At 39.6% G+C, this 25,539-nt stretch overlaps 1 protein-coding gene across 14 annotated transcripts in view; it reads left to right on the forward strand.

Moving 5' to 3' along the window:
• Positions 1-6,968, forward strand: part of FMR1 (fragile X messenger ribonucleoprotein 1) — a 61,007-nt gene extending 54,039 nt beyond the window's left edge. For 3 of the 14 annotated variants that reach the window (XM_066248805.1, XM_066248809.1, XM_066248811.1), the window contains exon 17: positions 32-2,812. In XM_066248805.1, coding sequence (XP_066104902.1) covers positions 32-193 — 162 coding nt within the window. In that variant the 3' untranslated portion in view covers positions 194-2,812. Of the gene's footprint in view, positions 1-31; positions 2,814-6,746 lie in introns of those variants that run through there. The other 11 variants (XM_066248810.1, XM_066248812.1, XM_066248819.1 and 8 more) reach the window with 5 other exon arrangements.
• The last annotated feature ends 18,571 nt before the right edge of the window (positions 6,969-25,539 follow it).

Consider the following 25,539-nt stretch of genomic DNA (forward strand, 5'->3'; position numbering starts at 1 on the left):
GTATATATATAACAACTATAACTTGTTTTAGATCAGAGTTGACTGCAATAATGAAAGGAGTATCCACACTAAAACATTACAGAATACCTCCAGTGAAGGTAATCGGCTGCGCACGGGTAAAGATCGTAACCAGAAGAAGGAAAAGCCAGACAGCGTGGATGGTCAGCAACCACTTGTGAATGGAGTACCCTAAACTACATAATACTGAAGTTATATTTCCTATACCATTTCCATAATTCTTATTCCATATTAGAAAACTTTGTTAGGCCAAAGACAAATGGTAGACAAGATGGCACTGGGCATGAGATGAACACAAATTCTGTTTAAGAATTTTATTTTCTGGTATTGGCCATAAGCAGCACCTTTCAGATTTACACAAAAAGACATCTTGAAATTTTGAAACACTGCTTTTAAGTGTACTTAGCACTTCAGGACAGGATTTTAGTTTGGTTTATTTTTTAAAGTACTGAGAAATGATATTCTTTGTTAATTTAGATCATTTTCCTACACAGGATGATAATTTACTGGTACATATCAGTTTTTCTGTTTAAATAGCACTTACGGTAATCATATTAGACTTCTGTTTTTAATCTCATATAGAAGTCCATGAAATAATCATTTCATGTCCTGTGTCAGTTTATGTTTTGGTCCACTTTTCCAGTATTTTAATGGACCCTGAGATGTGTGAGATGTGACGTTTGTCATTTCATTAGCAAAAAAAAAAAAAAAAAAAAAGTTGTATGATCTGTGCCTTTTTTATATCATGGCAGGTAGGAATATTATATATATTTGGATGCAGAGTTCAGGGAAGGTAAGTTGGAAACACTATATGTTGGCGATGTTGCAGTACCCTGTCAAACATTAGTACTTTGTAGTAGAATGCATGCTTTCCATATTTTGTTCCTTACATAAACATCAGATTAGGCAGTATAAAGAATATGACTTGTTTTTGTTTATGTTTTGTTGCACTGAAGTTTGACACATAGTGTTTTTGACAGGGATATGTAATTTTTTCTATATAGACAGAAGAAGAAATAACTATCTTTCCATTTGAGAGAGGCTAAAACATTTTCAGCTAGGAACAGATCTTTTTGGTTGAAAGTTATGCCTGCTCTTTGGCCTGATGACCAGTTTTAACTTAGAGCCTTTTTTATTTTGTCCTCCCCACCTCCATTTTGTGAAGTTTTTCATATTTTAATTTCAAGCTTATTTTGGGGAAATAGGAGGGTCATTTTCATATGTGCATAATAACCCTGTGAAGTACAGGTACTTTCTCTAAGAAATATTGGAAACAGGTTAACTGTTTTATAAACTTTGAAATATTAGGTCAATATGAAAGCAGAATTGGAAAGCAGACTAAGATAGGCTAACTGTTTTTCTGTTTTTTATTTTTATTTTTGATGTGTTGGGTTTTGTTTTTGAGTCTTTTTATTAACGTTTGAAATTTACTGAGATAAAATATGTAAAGGACCTTCACGCTAAGATGTTATATTTTTTCTTAAAAAAGATAATTCCAAGTCGAGGTACCACTGAATCTGTACAGAGCCGTACAAACCGAAATTATGCCTCTGATGTATTTTGTGAGTTCATTTTTTTTAATTTTCATTTTACACTTACTTTTCCTTGCATACAAATAAGCATATAAAAATGGCAACAAACTGCACATGATTTCAAGAATATTAAAAAGTCTTTTAAAAGTATTGCCAAACGTTACTGTTGATTTCTAGTTATTTATTTGGGGAATGTATAGTATCTGAAAACTAAAATTGGTACCTTGCACATGTCATCTGAAGCTGTTTGGTCTAAAATACTGTAGATAATTAACCAAGGTAGAATGACCTTGTAATGTAACTGCTCTTGGGCAATATTCTCTGTACATATTAGCGACAACAGATTGGATTTTATGTTGACATTTGTTTGGTTATAGTGCAATATATTTTGTATGCAAGCAGTTTCAATAAAGTTTAATCTTCCTCTGCTAAATTGATATTGATGCAATCTTTACAAATGATTGCTTTTAAAATTTTAAGGTAGGAAAAGAAATCTATAGAAAGTGTTCTGTATAAAATATAACTTACCATTGGAAATTTCACATCATAGAAAGTTAGCCATTATCAACCAACTTTCAAGAACTTGGTCTTGTTTAATAAGGTGAAAAAAATCAACAAAATGGTACAGAAGCACATTGTGCTGTTACAATATGCACTGTCTCTTTTTTACAAAGGCTGAATTCAGCAAGGCGCTAACTTGCTTAAATGTGAATTATTAACTTCTAAAACTGTAATTTGATTCACATGTTTTCAAATGGAGTTGGAGTTGATACATATTACAATAATTGTCTGCTAAATGTGTGTTTTTCAGTTCAAAGTCATGATGTTTTTAAAATCTTATTAAAGTTTCAAAAATCTGAAGATTGTTTATCTAGATGTAAATTTTTATTAAAAAGTTGCACTTATGAAAAAGCAAAAAATTAGTCTGACAGATGTTTGCTTCTGCTCTTAAATTTCTAAATATATTGAAAAGAAGAAAAGATGTGGGGGGTTATTTACCATGCAAAGCATATATGCCTTGCAAATAATCTTTTATGTGCCCTTAAAAGGCAAAAATGTTGATGTTTGTAAATATAATTCTTCATAATCCCAGTTATAAAATTTCAACACATTTATTACATAGAATGCCACTAAACCATATTAAACACGTATTTTTGTCTGTGTACACATAAACATACTCTGCCATTTGAAAAGTAGTAAATGTGTCAATGTAACTAAAAAAAAACCTTTGATGTCAATATCTCAGTAATAAAATAAATGACAAGTTTGACATAGAATGTGACTGAATTAGCTGTTGTGGTCACTTCAAGGAACTCGGGCACAGCCTAGAAAAAATAATAGGGTAGAAACGGAGAGGCAACAGTGTCAAAGTTCAACCTGTTGTTAAGAGTCCAAAACGATGCAGGACAGTTCCTCTACATTGATTTTTATTTTTTTTCAGAAAAATGTATCTTCATTTTCTGCGTGTCTAGTTTTTTATTATATTTTTCTGGTTCTTGGCTACCATTCTTCCTAGTTTGGGTATTTTTTAGAGCAAAAGAGCTGAGCACGGTCTGTTAAAGGTGGTATAGGTAGAAATAATCTTCAAGTAACTTCAGTGGGTTTTCTTGAATTCACAGTAGTTTTCAGTGCTTCATGGGAAAAGCCTGTTGGCATGAGAATCAACTGGACTCACTCAGAGACATTTCTCTCATCTTACAATCTTAGAGTTCCTGGTAGCTAGGATTCAAATGCCCTTTTAGAGTTAAAATACCAGTTTGATCCCTATTAAGTCAGTTTGTTCCATGACCATAAACAGCATATTTCCCTCATAACCCCCTGACTTCTCTGATAACCAGTTATTCTGAAAATAGCAATTAACAGATGCTAGTCTTGATTGGTTGGAAGGCTTAATGGGTACCAGCATTTAAATCTTGAGCATCTTTTCTTCTGTGTTTGTTGAGGGCTGTTTTAAATTTTTATTTGGTACTATTTAGATTTTTTTTTTCCATTGTTTTTCTCAGAACTTTCCATGAAGAAACAGGGAAATCCTTTTTTTAAGGCTAAGGGGTATTATTGTTACTGGAAGAAGCATTTTAAAAAGTCTTTGCAAGGTGTAGCTGCTAAATGCTTAAAACTACTTTTCAAAATTGATTGCTTAAAGTTCTTGCCAGTAATTTTTGGTATACCATGTACTTGACTACTTGGGTAGGTTGAAAATTGGGAGGAAGCTCAAGTAGCAACAGATGATTGAACACAATCCTGAGTATTAGGGACTGTTGTCATTATTCAGTATCATACAGAACTTGGATAGCTTATGCTATGGGGGGAAAGAATTCTAGTGTTGTTTCAAGGATATAGTTGTTTTTGTTTATGTTTTTGGTAAATACACATTTCTGTCTGATTTTCTGGAGGTTGAAACCTATAAGATTACATCAAAGAACAGTACCAATGCTCAAGCAATATATATTATTAAAAGGTACAAGCACAGCATATGTACTACATGATAGAAAGGGACATATGTAGTTATGCTATAAAAAGGATGAATCAGGAAGTAGATTCCACACATGACCAGGTATAGAATAGCCTTGTGTACCTGGATAAGTCATTTCACCTCTATGTTTCGATCTCTTCATGAGTTAAATAAATGCTAAGATATCTGAACTCCAAAGTTGTGTATACATCACTAAGGTATTAATGTTTGATATAAAGAAAGCTACAGGCTGTTAACGAACCACACACTAATTTCATCTGGTTCTCATTCAATATTAATGAACCAGATTTTCTGCACATGCTTTTTATGGATACAAAGATCCTATTACATGCCTTCTGAAAGCTCAGTGTTGAGTGAGCTGATGAGGCAATGGACAATTTCAGTATATGCTATGGTAAGTGCTAAGATGCTCAGGGTGATGTGGTGGCCTATGGGAAAAACACACTCAAGTCAAAGGTTTTGTTGAGTCAGTAAAGGGTTTTTCAATTGAAATGAAATCTTTCCTATAAGAGAGGGAAGATAGGAAGAGTTAGCCAGGAGAAAAGGGGTGCTGGGGGCATTGACTAGACATGAAAAAGTGTATTTGAGAAGCTTCCAGGATATCAGTGTGACCCAGGCATAGAATTTGAGGCAGGAAGTGAGAGGTGAGCTAGCAATACTGTACAGAACAGCCTATGGTACTATACCATGTTAGAAGTGAGACTTTAGGAAGCCTTTGAAGGATTTGAAATGGACTTATTCTTGACGTGTGGAGGGACTGTCAGGTTGCCTGATAACCAGCTAGCAGGAGGACCTAGATCCAGATCCTCTGCCCTATAGTTCAAATCTACCTTCCCATAAGGTCACAAATGCTAGCAGTCTGTGTTCCCAGTCAGCTTCTCCAACAGACTACCTAAGTTTTGACCTGACCTTTTACATACTAGGCTATTATCAGGATTGCCTTGTGGAAAGGTAGACACAGATTTATTAGTACAGCCTCAAATGCAGCCAGCAGTGCCGCAGCCTTTCAGTGTCTGCATGAGTGAATGGGTGTCCGTGTGCCTCTTCTTTCTGATTCACCTTACTGGTATTTTTTCCTTATTAAAACCTTTTCCTTTTACATGATAGTGTGCTGTTTGTCTTCACCCACTTCACAGATGGTGCCCAACAGGCAAACTCCACTTACTCTAGTTCTGGCCTTTTGGAAATTGCAAAAGGAGTCAACTAGGCCATACTAGGGATGGACAACATCCCTCCTAGGGCTGGTGTTAGGAAGCCTACCTGAGCTGAAATCACCAGTTGAACATATTACTGCAGTGCTTATTGATGGCCATGCCATGTGCCAGGAAGGCCCTCTAAAGTTCTCCACGTAAGGCAGATGAACATAGTTTGATTCCTTGGCACTCCCTTACAAGTCAGGCAGCCATGTGAGCACTAAGAAGAGAATGGGAGAAAACAGTCATTGGTCCCAAGTGCCACTGGAACAGTAGATGCAATCTAACTTAGATTTGCTATTGTGCACTGTACCACCCAGGGGCTTGGTGGAGGTGTTGATGTACAGCCTGAGGGGCTTTAATGTATTAATGGAACTGGACTCTCAGCAGTGGTGACAGGAGTCTGTTGAGGCTTTAACTTCTTACATGATGATGAAGCTACACTATGAGATAAGAACACTGAATGACCAGCATTGGGGTTTACTACCATATTCCCTTTGGCTGAATGAATTGGCTTTTCTAACCATTGAAGATGGAGCAATTGTGCCTGCTCAGTGCTTGAACTGGATGCTTCTGAAATCAGATTCACATAGCCACAAAGAGGAGACTTCCCCCAGGACCCTAAATGAAAACTGGAACATTCTTACTGAGGTCACAACTGCTTTGAGGCACTTTGGCATTATATCGTGGTTGAATGAAAATCCCAGGCACAGAGATAACTTGTGACCAAATGAACTTAAGTCAGAGGATGCTGGAAAAGTTGATGCGATCTTACACAAGGACATCCCTGACTTTACTCCTTCTTCCAGGGAGTAAGGGATGGGATAATCCTTTAGAGCTGACTTAGAGCCCACTCAAAAGTGCCATATGATATAAGGGGCCCTGTAAGGTTTCCCAGGTCTCAGCAGAAATTAAAAGGCAACAGAAGACTTCCTTCTGAGACTCCCTCAGGTAGCTCACTATGGGCTCTGGGTCTTGAGCAAAGGAATTCCTAGGTAAAGAGATATATTGGAAATACAGAGAGGCTGGTGGGCTGATAAGCAACCTAAGTCACTCCAAGGGGATTGGAGGAAGAACAGGAAAGAAAAAAATGACTGATATGAGCATGAAGGAGACACCTATGGAGAGCTGAAGCAGGGAAGTCCTGGGTGAAGGAAGATTCCATTTGGAGATGTAGGCCATTAATTTTCCCTACTTCCTGGCCAGCAAATCCCTAAAGCTTCCTGTATCCATAGTAGAAGAGTCAGAGGAAGCTAAACAGTTAAGTACATTTTTTTAAAGTTGCTTTTTTTGTTGTTGTTGTTGTTTTAGTTTATTCATTTTTATTGGAGAGAGAGAGGAAAGAGGATTGAGGGAGGAGCAGGAACATCAACTCCCATCTGTGCCTTGACCAGGCAAGCCCCGGGTTTCAAACTGGCAACCTCAGCATTCCAGGTCTATGCTTTATCTACTGTGCCACCATAGGTCAGACAGTTAAATACATCTTAATGCTGCTGAAATAATACTCTCAGACATTCCCCATTCCCACAGGCCTCCAGGCTACCCAGAAGACTGATTTTCTAGTCCAACTTCTAGAGGGCCCTTCAAGAGATCATTCAAAAGTAAATTTGGCCTGGGGTCCAGTCCTCTGCCATCTTTCAGTGGATTGCTGACTTTCTGTCCTAGTCCATGTATCCTCGAACATAAGTACAGAGAAGATTCAGCAGACACTGGAGCCTGAAGAATTATACCTGTGAAGTCCACAATAAATTCATTTTCTTGGCAGGATTTGGTGCTGGTTTTACCTGTATCCATGAGATTCGGCATGATTACTGCAGATGTCATTGCCCACTTCTATGAGACTGTGCTCATGATTCTTTTGTCAGACTGCCTAATTGCACTGGGTTTCATCAACCCAGTGCACTACACTGACCTGCTGGGTGGGTGCAGGCATTGCCATCCCTTCTAGTGAATGCACAACTTCATATTTCCAAGCCTTACAGGGTTCTGCATTTGAAACAGTAACACGGAAAAGTATGTGAGAAAGAACATACAAGGCTTATTCCATTGCCAGGAGCAAGTGGTAGGCCACACTATCCTACTGTTCCCAGCCCTGTTTAGCCAGTGAGTAAATCCAGTGTCCATGACTCCTGATTATAGGTTATTATGTCTTTAATAGTGGCCACCATTGAACTCAAAGGTCCTGTTATACCAACAGATGACTAAACATTGCAGCCATTACTGGTACTTGGGGTCCTAGAGCTGCACTGTCCAGTTCTTTACTTACTGTCCACATGTGGCTGTTAAGCACTTGAAACATAGCTGGCCAAAATGGAAACATGCTGTAAGTAGAATACACAACTGATTTTGAAGACTTAGTTTGAAAAAAATTAAAGAATGAAGAATCTCTTACTAATTATTTTTTATACTTAAATTCTAAAATGTTAATATTTTGTATCTGTTGGGTTAACTAAACTATATCAGTACAATTAGTTATACCTGTTTCTTTTTACATTTTTTTAAAATAGTGACTACTAGAAATTTTTAAATTATATATGTGGCTCACATTATATTACTCTTTGTTTTCTTTTCTAGATTTCTCTAGGAAGAAAATGAGTTATTTTATTTTCACCTGACAGAGCATAAAGTTCATCTTTGCTGTCCTGCCTCAGGCATTTTGGACTTCCCCAACAATACTTAATAACTGCAGTATATCAGTAATGAGTTGGGCAAGCCCATATCTATTATGTTGATGACATTTTGATAGTGAACCTCCCAGAGGAAAGTGTTATCACCAAAACGCATGCTCACTAAGCACAGCTGTACATAGGTGACAGGACCTTTACTGAGGATAGAGACTAGTGAGCAGCAGCCCAAAGAGAGATTCCGCAGACTAATAAGGAAAGATTGCCGGCCCTACAGACATTAATTACATTAAAGGAATGCTTATCATCTCTTTTCCTTCTTGGATATCAGAGGCAACACATCTGCACCTAGAAATGTTAATTAAGAATATGTACTAAGTCACCAGACGTGACCCCATATGATTGGAGAGCCCTGCAGTAAGACTCCACAGAAGCAATACAAGCAGCAGTAAAACAATACCTGCCCTACCCCCAACCCCAACACAATCTGATCCCAGTCTCACATATGAAACCTCACAATCAGATTCTACCATTTTGGCAGATAGATCATCTCTCCACTTCTGAATGATAACATGACTTTTGAATGACAGTTGGCCCTGGTGCAGACAGATTGTCTCACTGAAGGAAAAAGTGTAACTCTGAAATCCAATTTTCCATCCTACAATGGGTTGTCCCTAAACCAAATTCCACCGGATGGTCCAGTCATGAAAATAGAAATCACACTAGTGATTTTAACTGAGATTAACACAAAGACTAGTAAAACATATTAAAGGACTGAAAACACAAAACAGGAACATGAAAGTAACACAGAGGTGGGATCTGCAGGAAGCATCTACCATCCTGAGGCCTGGGTGAATGAATGGATGAGACTGGGATGATCAGAACCTAAAAGCTCAAACAAGAGGCCCACAGAATTAAAATCCAGACATACAGGCCCTGTCCGGTTGGCTCAGCGGTAGAGCATCGGCCTGGTATGCGGGGGACCCAGGTTCGATTCCCGGCCAGGGCACATAGGAGAAGCGCCCATTTGCTTCTCCACCCCCACCCCCTCCTTCCTCTCTGTCTCTCTCTTCCCCTCCCGCAGCCAAGGCTCCATTGGAGCAAAGATGGCCCGGGTGCTGGGGATGGTTCCTTGGCCTCTGCCCCAGGCACTAGAGTGGCTCTGGTCGAGGCAGAGCGATGCCCCGGAGGGGCAGAGCATCGCCCCCTGGTGGGCAGAGCTTCACCCCTGGTGGGCGTGCCGGGTGGATCCCGGTCGGGCGCATGCGGGAGTCTGTCTGACTGTCTCTCCCCATTTCCAGCTTCAGAAAAATACAAAAAAAAAAGAATGTAAAAAAACAAACAAAAAAAAAAACAAAAAAATCCAGACATACAGATGAACAATAGACATGAAAAAAATGCTCAACATCACTAATCATCACAGAGATGTTCATTAAAATCACAATGAGATATTACCTCACGCTTGTCATAATGGTGCTCATTAACAAAACAACACACAACAAGTGCTGATGAGAATGTGGAGAAAAGGGAACCTCGTGCACCATTGTGGGTAATGCAGACTGGTGCAGCGTCTGAGGAAAACAGTATAGAGTTTCCTCGAAAAATTTAAAACGGAACTGCCTCTTAACCCAGCGACCCTACTTCTCAAAATATATTCTAAGGAACCAGAAACACCAATTTGAAAGAATTATATGCACCCCTGTGTTCATTGCAGTGTAATTTACAATACCCAAATCTGGAAACAGCCCAAGTGCCCATCAGGAGATAAGTGGATAAAAAAACAGTGGTACCTTTTACATAATGGAATACTAGGCTGTAAAAAAAGGAGATACTACCTTTTGTGACAGCATGGATGGACCTGAAGATTATTATGCTAGTGAAATAAGCCAATCAGAGAAAGACAAATACCACATGAACTCATATGTGGAATCTAATGAAAAAAAATGAACAAGCAAAAACAGAGGCATGGATAGATACATGGAACAGACTGACAGTGTTCGGGGGGGTGCTAAATGAAAGAAGGTGAAAGGATTTAGCACACACACAAATATATATAACACAGAAACAGTTTGGTGATTGCTAGAGGGAAAGGGGAGTGAGGGTTTTTGGAGGTGGACAAAGTGGAGGGATGTGGGCAGAAAGACTGGGCAATGGGCATATGATGCATTGTGCAGATGATATTTTACTGAGTTGTACACTTCAAACCTGTATGGTTTTGTGGACCAATGTCACCCCAATAAACTCAATAAAAATAAAGATTTTTTGTAACCTTTGCCATTTTAATTATGGTTTGTTTTGGAGTGAGTTTCCTTGAGTTCATCTTGTTTTGGGACTCTGTGCTTCCTGGACTTGTATGTCTATTTCCTTCAACAGGTTAGGGAAGTTTTCTGCCATTGTTTTTTCAAGTAGGTTTTCAACCCTTGCTTTCTCTCTTCTTCCTGAACCCCCATAATGTTAATATTGGTATGCTTGAAGTTTTCCCAGAGACTCCTTACATTATCCTCATTTTTTTTAATTCTTTTTCTCTTTTTGCTGTTCTGACTGGGTGTTTTCTGCTTACTTATCTTCCAAATTGCTTATTTGATCATCTATCCTACTGTTGATTCCTGTAATGTGTTGTTTGTTTGTTTGTTTGTTTGTTTTTAGCAAGAGAGAGAGAGACAGGAAGGGAGAGAGATGAGTAGCACCGACTTGTTGTTGCATCACCTTAGTTGTTCATTGATTGCTTTTTATACATGCCTTGACTGAGGGGCTCCATCTGAGCCAGTGATCCCTCACCTAAAGCTTGACCTTTGGGCTCAAACTAGCAACCATGAGACCATGTCTATGATCCCACAGTTAAGCCAGTGACCCCACACTCAAGCTGGTGAGCTTGCACTCAAGCTGGATAAGCCTCTGCTCAAGCCAACAACCTCAGGGCCTTGAACTTGGAACTTCAGCATCCCAGGTTGATGCTCCATCTAGTTTGCCACCACTAGTCAGTCCCGTATAAAGCATTCTTCATTTCAGTTAATGTAGTCTTCATTTCTGACTGATTCTTCTTTTATGTTTTCTGTATCTTTGTTAGAGTTTTCACTAAGTAAATCTACTTTTCCCCTAATTTCATTAAGCATTGTCATAAACAGTGTTTTGAACTATACATCTGATAGATTATTTGTCTCCATTTTCTTTAGTTCTTTTTCTGCAATTTTTCTGTTCTTTCTTTTGGTGCATGTTTCCTTGTCTCCTTATTTTGACTGCCTCCCTATGTTTGCTTTTATGTATTAGGTAGAGCTGCTATGTCTCCTAGTTTTTGTAGAGTGGTCTTATGTATGTGTCCTGTAGAGTCCAATAATGAAGCCTCCCTGGTCACTCAATCTGGGCATTCCAAGTGCACCACCAATCTGGGCTATGAGCATCCTCCTTTTATAGTGAGTCTTGACTGCTATTGGCACATCAATGGGAAGAATTTACCCCCAGGCAGATTGGCTATGAGGAAAAGCCATGACCTACATTGGCAATCTGCTTAGTGGGGCCGATCCCATGGAGTAGAATATTGTGCCCTCTACAGTGGGATTCACTTCAGTGGGGCTCTGGTGCCTGCTTAATCCACCCCTTGAATGGGTTGCCTGTGGACGTGGTTGGGTTGTATTTTAAGCATGATCTGAAGCTGTCCACATTGTGTGCTGGATCTGAAGCATCCCAGGAAATGCAGGCCAAGGTCAACCACTACCTGTGTCTTGCCTGGAACCACTCAGCATGAACTACAAAGTAATCTGCAGATGGCTACTACTTGTGCTGGGTTTGTAGTGGCCCAGGAGAGACCAAGCTGCAAGTCAAGGCCAGCTGCCATTAGTACTGGGGCTGGGGCCATTTAGCAAGATGTACAGGACATCCTGAGACCAGATAATGCTTGTTTAAAAGATTTCAGGAAAGTCCATAGCATGGGCCAAGACAAGCCATTTTTATGGGGAGAAACAACCCAGAAAATGGTTTGGGCAGGCATGCAAGTTAGGTGTGGCAGGGTTTAGAATCACCAGGGCTGGGTTAATAGTGTTAACGAGACTGATGGAGACTCAGGGCACCCACTTGCTGGCTCTATTGGGAGAGGGCTCAGCAAAGGAACAATGGCCTCTGCCAGCACTTCTGTCTGGGAGAAAGCTGCATCTCCACCCCTGATCTGATGCCAGACAAGTCAGTTCCTCCTCATCTGGCCCTGGTGCCTTTCAAGCTGCTGCCCCAGCACTGTAGCTGAGAAAGAGTGAGTCCATGTGTGGGACCTTTAAGAGGAACACCTACTACTTCAGCAGTCCTCCATCTCACTCAGTCACAATCTTCACCTGTTTTCACAGCCTGAAGTTATGAGAACTTCTCTTTGAAGCACTGGAATCCTGAGCGGGGAGAGTGTGGTGTGGGACTGGGATCCCTCGCTCCTCAGGGGTGACATCTGAAGCTAAGATATCCTTCCCAATTTTTAACCATCACACATAGGGGTAGGAACACCTGTTTGGTGTCTCAGCCCCTCCTACTAGGCTGGGTGTGGCCTCTTCTTTAAAGTCTTAGTTGTAAGACTTCTGTTCGGCTGGATCAGGCAGTTCTGAATGATTGCTGTTCTGTAGTTTAATTGATGTGATTGTGAGAGGATGCTAGTGCAGCATTTATCTACTCTGCCACCTTGACTGAAAGCCCTGTAATTTTCTTTTATTTTATGCTGTTTTTTCAGTCTGCCAAAATCCTTTTCTTCTGCATATCCAGCATCAAATATACTTCTCAAGATATAGTATATATTTAATAAATGTATAAATCTCCATTCCTATAAAAGAAAAATTTTATTCAAGTCAGAACTCTATGAATTATAACCCTAGTTTCTTCCCTCTTCATTTCCCCATTTACAATAATCACCAAGTCTCTCTGATTCTATCTCCTAAATATCATAGCAATCCCACCCTTCTTTTTCATTCTCACTGCCATTGCATTGGCTAATTATTACAACATGATCCCTATGCCATTTGTCTTACCCCCTTTATTCTATCTTTCAATAATAAGTGAAAGAAATGTTATGCATAATAGGCACAAGATTAGGTTAAATTGAGGTAATTTAAAAGCCCAACTGTTAGTAAGATGAGGCACATGGTCTTGTGTTCTGTAATTATCCCACAGTGAGAACTGCCCTCTCACTGGGGCCAGAAATTAATTGAACTTTTAGTGGGGTTTCTGGAACTGGTAACAATGCCAAGAAGTCATTGGAAGACAAGAGAGGTCCTCAGTATGAGTCCAAAGTTCATTATGAAAACTAGAATTCACTGAAAGCTCTAGTTATGGACTCCACGCCAAGTCATGAATAAAAGATCCCAGGGCTTATATGGGGGTGGTTTAGAGCAGTAGTCCCCAACCTTTTTGGGACCATGGACCGATTTAATGTCAGAAAATATTTTCACGGACCAGCCTTTAGGGTGGGACGAATAAATGTATCATGTGACCGAGACAAGCGTCAAGAGTGAGATGGATGTAACAGAGGGAATCTGGTCATTATTTAAAAATAAAACATCATTCAGACTTAAATATAAATAAAACTGAAATAATGTAAGTTATTTATTCTTCCTCTGCAGACCAGTACCAAATGGCTCATGGACCGGTACTGGTCCACAGGAGGTTGGGGACCACCGGTTTAGAGCCATCTGGCTAGCTCCTATAGTTGCTGTTGGATAGCTCCACTTGTAGTAAGGTATTTAGCCAGAAGCAGCAAGAGGTATTGGCCACAGTACACATTGCCTAGTCACAATAAATAACCCAAAGCTATGTAGATATCCAACATAATCAAGAGGTAAAAGTCAAGAACATCTTTGGTAAAACTTGCAACTATCTCATTTGTAATCTCCACAGGTGACCCTTAGAAACACCTCTTGATGAAAAGCAAGGACCTTCAAACAAGATTACCCAGCAAAACTATTATTTGGAATCAAAAGACAGATAAATAGCTTCCCAGAGGAAAAAAAAAAAAACTAAAACAGTTCATTACCACCAAACCAGTATTAAAAGAAATGTTAAAAGGTCTTCTTTAATAAGAATAATAAAAAGATTAAAAATATAAAGAATAAAATGACAAAATACATGTCTATCAACAATTACTTTATTAATTTTATTTATAAATTTAATTTAATGGGATGACATTGGTCCACAAGAACACATAGGCTTCAGGTAAACATCTCTATAGCATTTGAACTGTTCATTATGTTATGTGCCCTTCACCAATATATAGTGATGGACAATGATTCAATAATTACTTTAAATGCAAATAGATTAAATGTTTCAATCAAAAAACATATAGTGACTGAATGGATAAAAAAAAATGAGATCCTTACATATGTTGTCTACAAGAGACTCATTTCAGATCAAAAGACACACACAGACTGAAAGTAAAAGGAAGGAGAAAGGTATTTCATGAAAATGGAGACAAACACAAGAGAAGTGGGGGTACCAATTCTTAGACAAAATAGATTTGAAAACGAAGTTATAACAAGAAACAAAGAAGTACTCAACAATTCCACTTCTTGATATTTATCCAAGGAAACCCAAATCACTAAATTGAAAAGACATAGGCATCCATATGTTCATTACAGCAAATTTACATTAGCCAAGATATGGAAGCAACCTAAGTGTATGCCAGTAGACAAATAGATAAAGAAGTGGTACATATATTCAATGAAATATGATTCTTCTATAGAAAAGAATGGAATCTTGCCATCTGCAACAACACAGATCAACTTATAGGGTAATATGCTGAGTGAAATAAGTGAGACAGAGAAATACAAATGCCACATGATTTCACTTATATGTGGAATTAAAAAAAAAAACCACACACACAAAAAAAACAAACAAAAACAAAATGAACCAACCAACAGAATAGAAACAGATCCAGATATCATTTTGCCAGATGTAAGGGGGTTTGGAAGATGGGTCAAAAAGGTGAAAGCATTAATAAATGCTAATTTTTGGTTACAGAATAGTCATGGAATGTAAAATATAGCATAGGGAATATAGTCAATAATATTATAATAACTATGTATGGTGTCAGATATGATACTAGATTTATTTGTAAGTTATATAAATGTCTAACCACTGCATTGTATACCTCAAGCTAATACAATATTGTACATCAATTGTAATTAAAAATAAAAAAGATAATTCCAAGACAAATAGATATCATGTGCCTCTCATATGCACTAAGAAAGGCACAACACACTTCTGTAGTGTTCCTGTTAAAATTATTAGTGAGCTAAGTCTAATCATGCAGAAACATCAGACAAGCTTAAATTGGTAGACATTATGCAAAATAAATGGTTTACACACTTTACAATTATCAAGGTCATGAAAGAATGAAATACTGAGGAACTGTTTCTAATGAAGGGACACTGAAAAGACATGACAGTTGTATATATTTTTTATTTTTGTTTAGATTTTATTAATTCATTTTAGAGAGAGGAGAGAGAAAGAGAGAGAGAGAGGGAAGGGGGAGGGAAGAGCAGGGAAGCATCAACTCCTATATGTGCTTTGACCAGGCAACGTCAGCGTTCCAGGTCAGCACTTTTATCTACTCCACCACCACAGGTCAGGGAAGATATGAGAGTTAAATGCAACATGTAATTCTGGACTGAATATCAAACCAGAAAATATTGTCTTTTTTTAAAGGATATTACTGGGAAAATTGGCTATGAATTAAGTCTGTCTGTACATTAAATAATAAATAATGCTAATTTCCCAATTTTGATAATTATATTGTGATTATGTAAGAGAATGCTCTTGTTTTTAAGAAATACACAGTCTTCAGAAGTAAAGAACTGTGATATGTGTATGAACTGAAAGAAGATTTGAACAGGAGCATAGTGGCTAAGCATGCTTAGATTCTTGGGTAAGTGTGCCCGAGTTCTAATCCCAGCATAGCTATTTATTACCTATGAGACTTTTCATAAGTTATTTAAATAAGCTATAGATTAAATTTCCCCATCAGTAAAATGTGTGATATTAATAATAACACCTACCTCATAGACATAATATGTGAATGAAATTAGTGAGTTTATGTAAAGCACATAGGCCTCTGTCTGACACATATGTATAATCAATATTGGCTGTATTTAAGCTATTCTGTCTCTGGCCTGTGAATACAGTGAGAAATGGGACATAGCTCCCTTGTACAAGGAGACATATTTTAGTGGGATAAACAAAAAGATTACCACATAATAATAAAACCATGTGGTGAATGCCCTGCTAAGGATTTGAGCTGAATATAGGAGAGCTTCAGACAATGAATTCTGTGAGAGAAAGTCAAGAGAAGTTTCACAGAGGGGATTATGGTTTTAATTAGATCACAAGATGGGAACAGGAGTTTGCCAAAAAATGCACTTTTCTCACTTTTGTCAGGCCAAGGCATCATAAAGGCAAAAGCACAGAGTTCTGGTAAAGGCATTGAGTACTCTAGTGTAGCATAGACAATGGAGTATTAGTTAGCAGAAGTGCCAGACTCACCTAACAAGTGTGTGTGGGGAGAGGGGCATCCCTGACTGCCAGTCTGTTAACACAGGTTCAGATCCAAGTTTACCCAGCTTAAATATCATCTATGGCCTCAAGCCAGTTACTCAATCTCTCTGAACCTCATTTCCCCCCAGAATGGAGATAGTAACACTTACCTCAGGTCTGTTAGGAGAATTAATGAAATGTGCCTACCACAGTGCCCAGCACATGACTTATCCTCAATAAAGAATAGTATTGTTAGTATTAACACCAGTGTTAGACATTGCCAGAGCTTACCAAATTTTCTGGTTCTCCTTTACTTCTCGGCACAGGCCTCTCTTTAATAAAGCATAACTCTTTAACTTCCTTTGGCCAGTGAGGTGGAAGCATGAAAGATATATGTCATTGCTGGGCCAAAGCACCGAAGAGCCAGTGTGGTGTGCTTCTCCACAATCTCTTCCCTGACACAGCAATTTGGAAGCTGGAGTTGAGATGGAAGCTGGTCTCGTGCCAATTCTAGGTAAGGGAGAACAGTCATTATTCACTCTCTAACCTTGTTGATGGGGTGATACAATTGGATGTAAGGTTTAGAAGCATGTTTATTTAACAGAGGAATTCCAGCACAATATAATAAAGAAAAGCCACCAGGAAGGTGAATGGTTACTTCAAGCCAATCTGTGTTATGAAAACTCCCAAACAGTGAGTGGAGAAGGTGGTAAAGGTAAGCATTCAGCCTATCTTTTTCTTTCTCTGAATAAACTGTGAATTCTATTTTTTTAACTTTCAAACACCATAAGATTAATTATATTATAACCTAATCTTATAGGGAAATATGAGAAGGAGATCTAACTTGGTCTGGGGGCCAGGTAAAGTCTCTTGAAGAAGTAACATTTTTTTTTAAATTTTTTTTTAATTTTTTAATTTTTTTATTTATATTCATTTTAGAGAGGAGAGAAAGAGGAGAGAGGGAGACAGGGGAGAGGAGCTGGAAGCATCAACTCCCATATGTGCCTTGACCAGGCAAGCTCAGGTTTTGAACCGGCAACCTCAGCATTTTGAGGTCGACGCTTTATCCACTGCGCCACCACAGGTCAGGCCGAAGAAGTAACATTTAAACTGAGGCCTGAAGGAGAAGGAGAAGGAGGAGGAGTTAACTAAGGAGAAAAGTAGGGAAAGCATATGCAAAGCCAGGAGGAGCATTGGGAGTCTGGGGAAGTTGGGCAAGGCCATGACATATGAATGAGGGAAAGGTGCAACAGCTAAGGAAAGGGCAGTAAGCAAAGTGCAAGGCAGCTGGGACTTCATGAACCATTTATTAAGGAAAAAATTAAGGTTGTCAGGGTAATTACCAGCTATTGAAGTATATTAAGCAGGAGAATGACATGATCATGTTTATGTCTTTACAAATATGCAGTGATCAGTGCAGTGAATGGACTGGAATGGGCAAGACTATAAGTAAGGGGCAAGTTGAGACTATTTCAGGAGTCCAGAAATAATGAGGAGGAGGCAATGGAAGTGGAGAGCAGTGTATATAATAAAGACATTGTGTATCAGCCAGGGTTCTCGAGAAAGAAAACCAGTAGGATATATAAATAAATACATATTTATTTTAAGAAATCTTATGCTTATGTAATTGTGAGGGCTGGTAAGTTAAAAAGTCATAAGGCAAGTTGGTGGGCTGAAAACTCAGGTTGAAGTTAACAGTACCAGCTTCAGCAGAATTTCTTCTCCAGGGAAACTTCAGTTTTGCTCTTACATTTTTCTACTAATTTGGTAAGACACACCTAGATAATTGAGGGTGATGTCCTCTACTTAAATTCAACTGATTATAATGTTAAGCACAACTCTAAAGTGCCTTCACAGTGACACTTAGATTACTGTCCAGTTGAATGACTAGACTCTATATTCTGGCCAAACTGACACATAAAACTAACCACCACATGTAGTTTCAGAAGTAGAAGAGAAAGCTTGTGCTGATTCAATAAATGGGTATTGAAGAATATGGAGGCATTAAGGAAGACTCCCAGATTTCTCACTTGCCCAACTGAATAAAAAGTAGTACCACTAATTGAGACAGAGAACAGTGGAGAAAATGCAGGTTTGTGGTAGGTATTCATCAATTTTGGATGTGAGCAGTTTTAAGTACTTGTGAGATGCTTAAGTAGGGTTCAGAAGAGAGATCTAAACTGTAATTTTGTAAATAATCAAGATATAATGGCAAGTCAGCTCTTAGAGTGCACATGATCTTTTGCTGAGATAGAGTTGAGTGAGAAACGAAAGAGAGGTAAGTTCAGAAGTCCCTGAGGAGGGACTAGAGGAGGACAATCCAGCAGAGTAAATTGAAAATAGCAATGAGACATGTAGGAAACCAGGAGGTGGAGATCTAAAAGTGCAAGGAGAGATCTTGCTTCCCAAAAGGGAGTAGATTTATTACAATCATTTGTCCTGTGAATACCAGGGAGCTAGCAGAGATATTTAAGTGGGAGAAATTAATTTGATCGCTGTGAGGAGAGTGGATTAGAACTGTGAGACCCAACTGGTGGTGAGATCACTTAGGGAAATTTCTGGTCAAAGGAGGAATAGGGTCTGAGCTAGGACTGTTGAAATAAGAATAGAAGTGAGGATTAGGAATAGAAGTAAGGAACTGTAAGGTATTTTGAAGCAAAATCAAGAGGCATCTAATTGGATATGAGGAATAAACAATCCAAGATGACCCAGAGGTCTTAAATTGAAATAGTCAGGAGAAGGATAAAGCATCCAGAAGGAAAGGGAGGTCAGGTGTAAGTTTTGGTTTGGGAAGAAAATATCTAACCATCAGTGTTGGACACACCTTTAGGTGTGGCAGAACATTTATCTTTGATTCTCAAACATACCATATTATCATATCTTTTCATTCCTCCAAGTTTCTGTTAAGTCTTCTCCATGGAAAACATTAAAAAAAAAATTTTTTTTTTGCCTAGACATTTTCTTTTTTTTTTCTTTTTTTTTTTAATAATTTTATTTTTTTAATGGGGTGACATCAATAAATCAGGATACATATATTCAAAGATAACAAGTCCAGAGTATCTCGTCGTTCAATCATGTTGCATACCCATCACCCAGAGTCAGATTGTCCTCCGTCACCCTCTATCTTGTTCTCTCTGTGCCCCTCCCCCTCCCCCTTTCCCTCTCCCATTCCCCTCTCCCCCCCCGTAACCACCACACTCTTATCAATGTCTCTCAGTTTCACTTTTATGTCCCACCTACGTATGGAATAATGCAGTTCCTGGTTTTTTCTGATTTACTTATTTCGCTTCGTATCATGTTATCAAGATCCCACCATTTTGCTGTAAATGTTCCGATGTCATCATTTCTTATGGCTGAGTAGTATTCCATAGTGTATATGTGCCACATCTTCTTTATCCAGTCATCTATTGACGGGCTTTTTGGTTGTTTCCATGTCCTGGCCACTGTGAACAATGCTGCAATAAACATGGGGCTGCATGTGTCTTTACGTATCAATGTTTCTGAGTTTTGGGGGTATATACCCAGTAGAGGGATTGCTGGAAGAAGACATAGGTACTCAACTCATGGACCTGGGTTTTAAAGAGCATTTTATGAATTTGACTCCAATGGCAAGAGAAGTGAAGGCAAAAATTAATGAATGGGACTACATCAGACTAAGAAGTTTTTGCTCAGCAAGAGAAACTGATAACAAAATAAACAGAAAGCCAACTAAATGGGAAATGATATTTTCAAACAACAGCTCAGATAAGGGCCTAATATCCAAAATATACAAAGAACTCATAAAACTCAACAACAAACAAACAAACAATCCCATAAAAAAATGGGAAGAGGATATGAGCAGACACTTCTCCCAGGAAGAAATACAAATGGCCAACAGATATATGAAAAGATGCTCATCTTCTTTAGCTATTAGAGAAATGCAAATCAAAACGGCAATGAGATACCACCTCACACCTGTTCGATTAGCTATTATTAGCAAGACAGGTAATAGCAAATGTTGGAGAGGCTGTGGAGAAAAAGGAACCCTCATCCACTGTTGGTGGAAATGTAAAGTAGTACAACCATTATGGAAGAAAGTATGGTGGTTCCTCAAAAAACTGAAAATAGAACTGCCTAGACATTTTCTATTCAATTTTCAAAGCCCAAATTAAATGTCACTTCTCAGTAGCTTTCACTGACAATTTTAGGTAGATTGACTTATTTGCCCTTTCTTCTGTTCCTACAGTTCTGTGTTCATACCTTGGTCTTTTAGACCATTCATCACACTGCATTTTACATGCCTGCTTCTCACACTAGACTGGAGTTCCCAGAGCCCAGGATCTCTGACTTATTTCATCTGGTTCTCCTAGAAGCAAGAACATTAAACTTGCTCGGTTGATCTACAGTTTGGAGTACTGGACAGGGATGAGGCAATATATTGACATAGGAATCATCATTGTCATAGTGATGATCTCGGGAGAAATGAGAATAAACATATAACTTAGAGGGGAAAAACTAGAGCACAAAGAGTAGGTAGCAGTGGGCTAAATCTTGGGGAATACTTACATTTAGCCAACAGCATGAGAGTTAAAAGGATATGAGAATCTTGCTTTGTCATAGCAATTATTCATTAAAATATATTTAGTCAGAGAAAACTATGTGCCACTTACTGTTCAGACACTAAAAGTACAGTGGTACCTTGAGATACAAATTTTTTATTTTTTTCTATTTTTCTGAAGTTGGAAACGGGGAGGCAGTCAGACAGACTCCCGCATGCGCCCAACCAGGATCCACCTGGCATGCCCACCAGGGGGCGATGCTCTGCCCATCTGGGGTGTCGCTCTGTTGCAACCAGAGGCATTCTAGTACCTGAGGCAGAGGCCATAGAGCCATCCTCAGCGCCCGGGCCAACTTTGCTCCAATGGAGCCTTGGCTGCAGGAGGGGAAGAGAGAGACAGAGGGGAAGGAGAGGGTGAGGGATGGAGAAGCAGATGGACGCTTCTCCTGTGTGCCCTGGCTGGGAATTGAACCTGAGACTCCTGCACGCCAGGTCGACGCTCTACCATTGAGCCATCCGGCCAGGGGAGATACGAATTTAATTCATTCTGTAACAGAGCTCGTAAGTCAGTCAACTCCTACACATATCAAACTGCCGATACTGAACTCGTGCGCAAACGCGCTAACTAGCGGCAGCTTCCCAAATCATGACTCGTATCTCAGAATTTCGCTTGGATATCAAACAAAAATATGGATCGAGTCGCAGCTCGTATCTTAAAAAATTTGTATGTTGGTCTGTTTGTATCTCAAGGTGCCACTGTACAGCAATAAACAAGACAAATAAGATCTCTGCTCTTTAGAGCTTAGAGTCCTGTAGGGACACATAGCTTTCTTTTGGGAAGAGGAATATTACTATTTTCAAATGTTGTAAAGAGTTTTGAGGAGGATAAATACTTTAGTGGTTTTGGAATTTGAAAATTGAAAGGTGAAAGAGCTACGTAGCCAGTTTTATTCAAAAGGTAATGACCAAGAGTTGTGATGAAAGAGAAGCCAGAGATTCAGATGCTAAAATATGAAAGTAGAGGATAGAATTTTCTGGATTTTAGTAGGCCCTTGAAATCCAAAACTGAAGCAGATGGTGTGATCAGATAATGTGAACTCCAAAAGAGAGAAGGTTGTCTACAAGCATTGAAACCGTGGTCTGGAGTAATAAATCCGTCTAAATATTTTACTGACCTCTTCATCTGGAAGTGGAAGGAGGGTTTCCAGGGCAGGGGTAACCTCTGAAAGGGTTAATCAGCAGGAAGCTAAACTTCAGCTACTATACTGTTGTATAAAACAGAGAGAGCTCAGGTATGATCTTAGAGATTTTGTCCTCCTGAGTTCTTGTGAGAATTCTGGCTTCTAGTCAGAGGCGGATTAAGGTCGGTTGAGGCCCCGGGTGCAGAAGAAAATATTGGGTCCCTTACATTAGAAAAAAAGTGTGAAGGTGGGGTTTTGTGGGGCCTTTCAGAAGTTGGGGTTTTTGTGGGGCCCAGGGTGTGCACCTGGTGCACTCGCCATTAAATCCGCCTCTGTTTCTAGTGGTATGATATGGATTGCTCAGGAGTATTGCACTGTTGTAGAACTGCCAGGCCTTGCCTTTACAGCAAACACAGATGCTTCAGTCAAGTACATAGCACGTCAGAACTGGAAGGAATCTTCACTATCAGGCTCTCTACAGCCTATAATTTGCAGAAAGGGAAATGAAGGTTTAGAGCAAGGGTCCCCAAACTACGGCCTGCAGGGCACATGCGGCCCTCTGAGGCCATTTATCTGGTTTTGCTGCATTTCCGGAAGGGGCGCCTCTTTTATTGGTGGTCAGTGAGAGGAGCATAGTTCTCATTGAAATACTGGTCAGTTTGTTGATTCAAATTTACTTGTTCTTTATTTTATATATTGTATTTGTTCCTGTTTTGTTTTTTTACTTTAAAATAAGATATATGCAGTGTGCATAGGGATTTGTTCATAGTTTTTTTTTATAGTCCAGCCCTCCAATGATCTGAGGGACAGTGAACTGGCCCCCTGTGTAAAAAGTTTGTTGACCCCTGGTTCAGAGAACGCAACCCATGAGGTGGTCAAGAGTTGAGTTCCTAACCTGTGTGCTCTAGCTTAATCCCCTTTCTCTCAGGGTAGCTGCACAGTACCCAGTCATCCAATCATTTCCCAAGGTTGCTGTTGGATAGCAATTGTTCATGTGTCCCTTGAGTTTCTGCATATCTCAAGAGAGCTTTTGTCCTTTTTCTCAAACACAATAATTTTACATCTGCCAGCATCTATGGAACTATGGCAGGCTACATTGTAACTCACAAATAGAATAAAATCTCAGATACTTCAGTGTTCCAAGTAGCAGTTTTAAGAAGCTGTTAAATAGTGCTTTGTGAGACAATCATCTTCTTCTGCTCAAATTAGTTTGAGAAAAGTTGTGGCAAAAAAAACAAACAAGTTATATATATATATATGGATAAAATATATGGATAAAAAAAGCAGTTTCTTTTTTTGTCAGATCCTTTAATAAACTAAAGAGCATTATGAATTGCTCCTGTATGTGAGCATGGGGTGGGGTGGAGTGTACTAAATTTCAAGAATTATTCTTCCCCTTGTGGAATACCTATTAACATTGGAAAGACAAAAAGATTAAAATTAGTAGAAAGCCATTTGTAAAGCCAGAGTAAGGATGGGCATGTTGTTGAGAGGGTTAGTTTTCACATCCCTTGAAAACTCGAATGAAGTAAGCTAACAAATATGCCAGCATCACCTACATGGTCCTTTTGTAGGCATGCCCAAACCAAGCAACTTAATGGGATTGTGCTCAAGGATCAAATTTTAAAGCAAGAAGGGGACTTAGGGACAGTTCTTAATCTCTTATCTCATGTTACATCCCAGGAGACAGACCACAGCAAACCCAAAGTGAATTTTATAAGTTTCATTGCAAACCTGCGCAGGGACTGCAGGCAACCCACACAAGGGAACACTGCAGCCCTGAGTTTCTAATACGGCTCCTTTTTATAGGGTGGCTATCTAGGCTGAGCAAGCAAGCAACGTTTACAAGGGCAGGAGAGGTGCGATTAGCTGACCTTGTTCTTAGCTAAGTCTCTAGGGTAGGGCTTCCTTGATGTTGGGTACATAGAGTTCTGTGGAAAATATTGCTACATTTCTAACAGTTGTTTATCTTTTTTTTTTTCCTCCAGCCATGTACTGGATGTACTTAGTTTTTGTGGCTGGTGGCCTGCACCGCTTGTCTTAAGATGTCACATCTTACACAGGCAGCACTGAGACCCAGCAGTAGGAAGGAATTTAATGTCATTGAATTCATCATTGGCAAATGGGAAAAAATCTAAGTGTTCCACTCAGTGGTCCCCAACCTTTATTGGGCCACGGACCAGTTTAATGTCAGAAAACATTTTCACAGACCGGCCTTTAGGGTGGGACAGATAAATGTATCACATGACTGAGACAAGCATCAAGAGTGAGTCTTAAACGATGTAACAGAGGGAATCTGGTCATTTTTTAAAAATAAAACATCGGGCCCTGGCCGGTTGGCTCAGTGGTAGAGCGTCGGCCTAGCGTGCGGAGGACCCGGGTTCGATTCCCGGCCAGGGCACACAGGAGAAGCGCCCATTTGCTTCTCCACCCCTCCGCCGCGCCTTCCTCTCTGTCTCTCTCTTCCCCTCCCGCAGCCGAGGCTCCATTGGAGCAAAGATGGCCCGGGTGCTGGGGATGGCTCTGTGGCCTCTGTCTCAGGCGCTAGAGTGGCTCTGGTCGCAACATGGCGACGCCCAGGATGGGCAGAGCATCGCCCCCTGGTGGGCAAAGCGTCGCCCCATGGTGGGCGTGCCGGGTGGATCCCGGTCGGGCGCATACGGGAGTCTGTCTGACTGTCTCTCCCTGTTTCCAGCTTCAGAAAAATGCAAAATAAATAAATAAATAAATAAATAAATAAATAAATAAATAAAACATCGTTCAGTCTTAAATATAAGTAAAATGGAAATAATGTAAGTTATTTATTCTTTCTCTGCAGACCAGTACCAAATGGCCCACGGACCAGTAACGGTCCGCGGCCTGGGGGTTGGGGACCACTGTTTTACATCACTGTTTAGTATTCCTCCCATATTCTTTCTTTTCATGTTTCCTATTGTTTCACTAATTTGTAACTCAACTTTAATTTCTTTGAAGGCAAAAACCATTTTGTCCCACTTAAAAGATCCTACTACAGTGTAACAATCTATTGAATATCTACCTTATTTAATATAGTTACCGTGCATGTACAGTACTGCCATCACAACTTTCTGCCATGATGGAAATGCTTCATATTCTCACTGTCCAACGTGGTCATGATGATATGTATACACACACATACACACACATCTCCTTATTGAGTATGTAATATATGGCTACTGTAACTGAGGAACTTATTATTTTTTTTTCATTTTTCTGAAGCTGGAAACAGGGAGAGACAGTCAGACAGACTCCCTCATGCGCCCGACCGGGATCCACCCAGCACGCCCACCATGGGGCGACGCTCTGCCCACCAGGGGGCGATGCTCTACCCATCCTGGGCGTTGCCATGTTGTGACCAGAGCCACTCTAGCGCCTGAGGCAGAGGCCACAGAGCCATCCCCAGCGCCCGGGCCATCTTTGCTCCAATGGAGCCTTGGCTGCGGGAGGGGAAGAGAGAGACAGAGAGGAAG

Source organism: Saccopteryx bilineata, chromosome X (assembly GCF_036850765.1).
Source record: "Saccopteryx bilineata isolate mSacBil1 chromosome X, mSacBil1_pri_phased_curated, whole genome shotgun sequence".
Taxonomy (NCBI): domain Eukaryota; kingdom Metazoa; phylum Chordata; class Mammalia; order Chiroptera; family Emballonuridae; genus Saccopteryx; species Saccopteryx bilineata.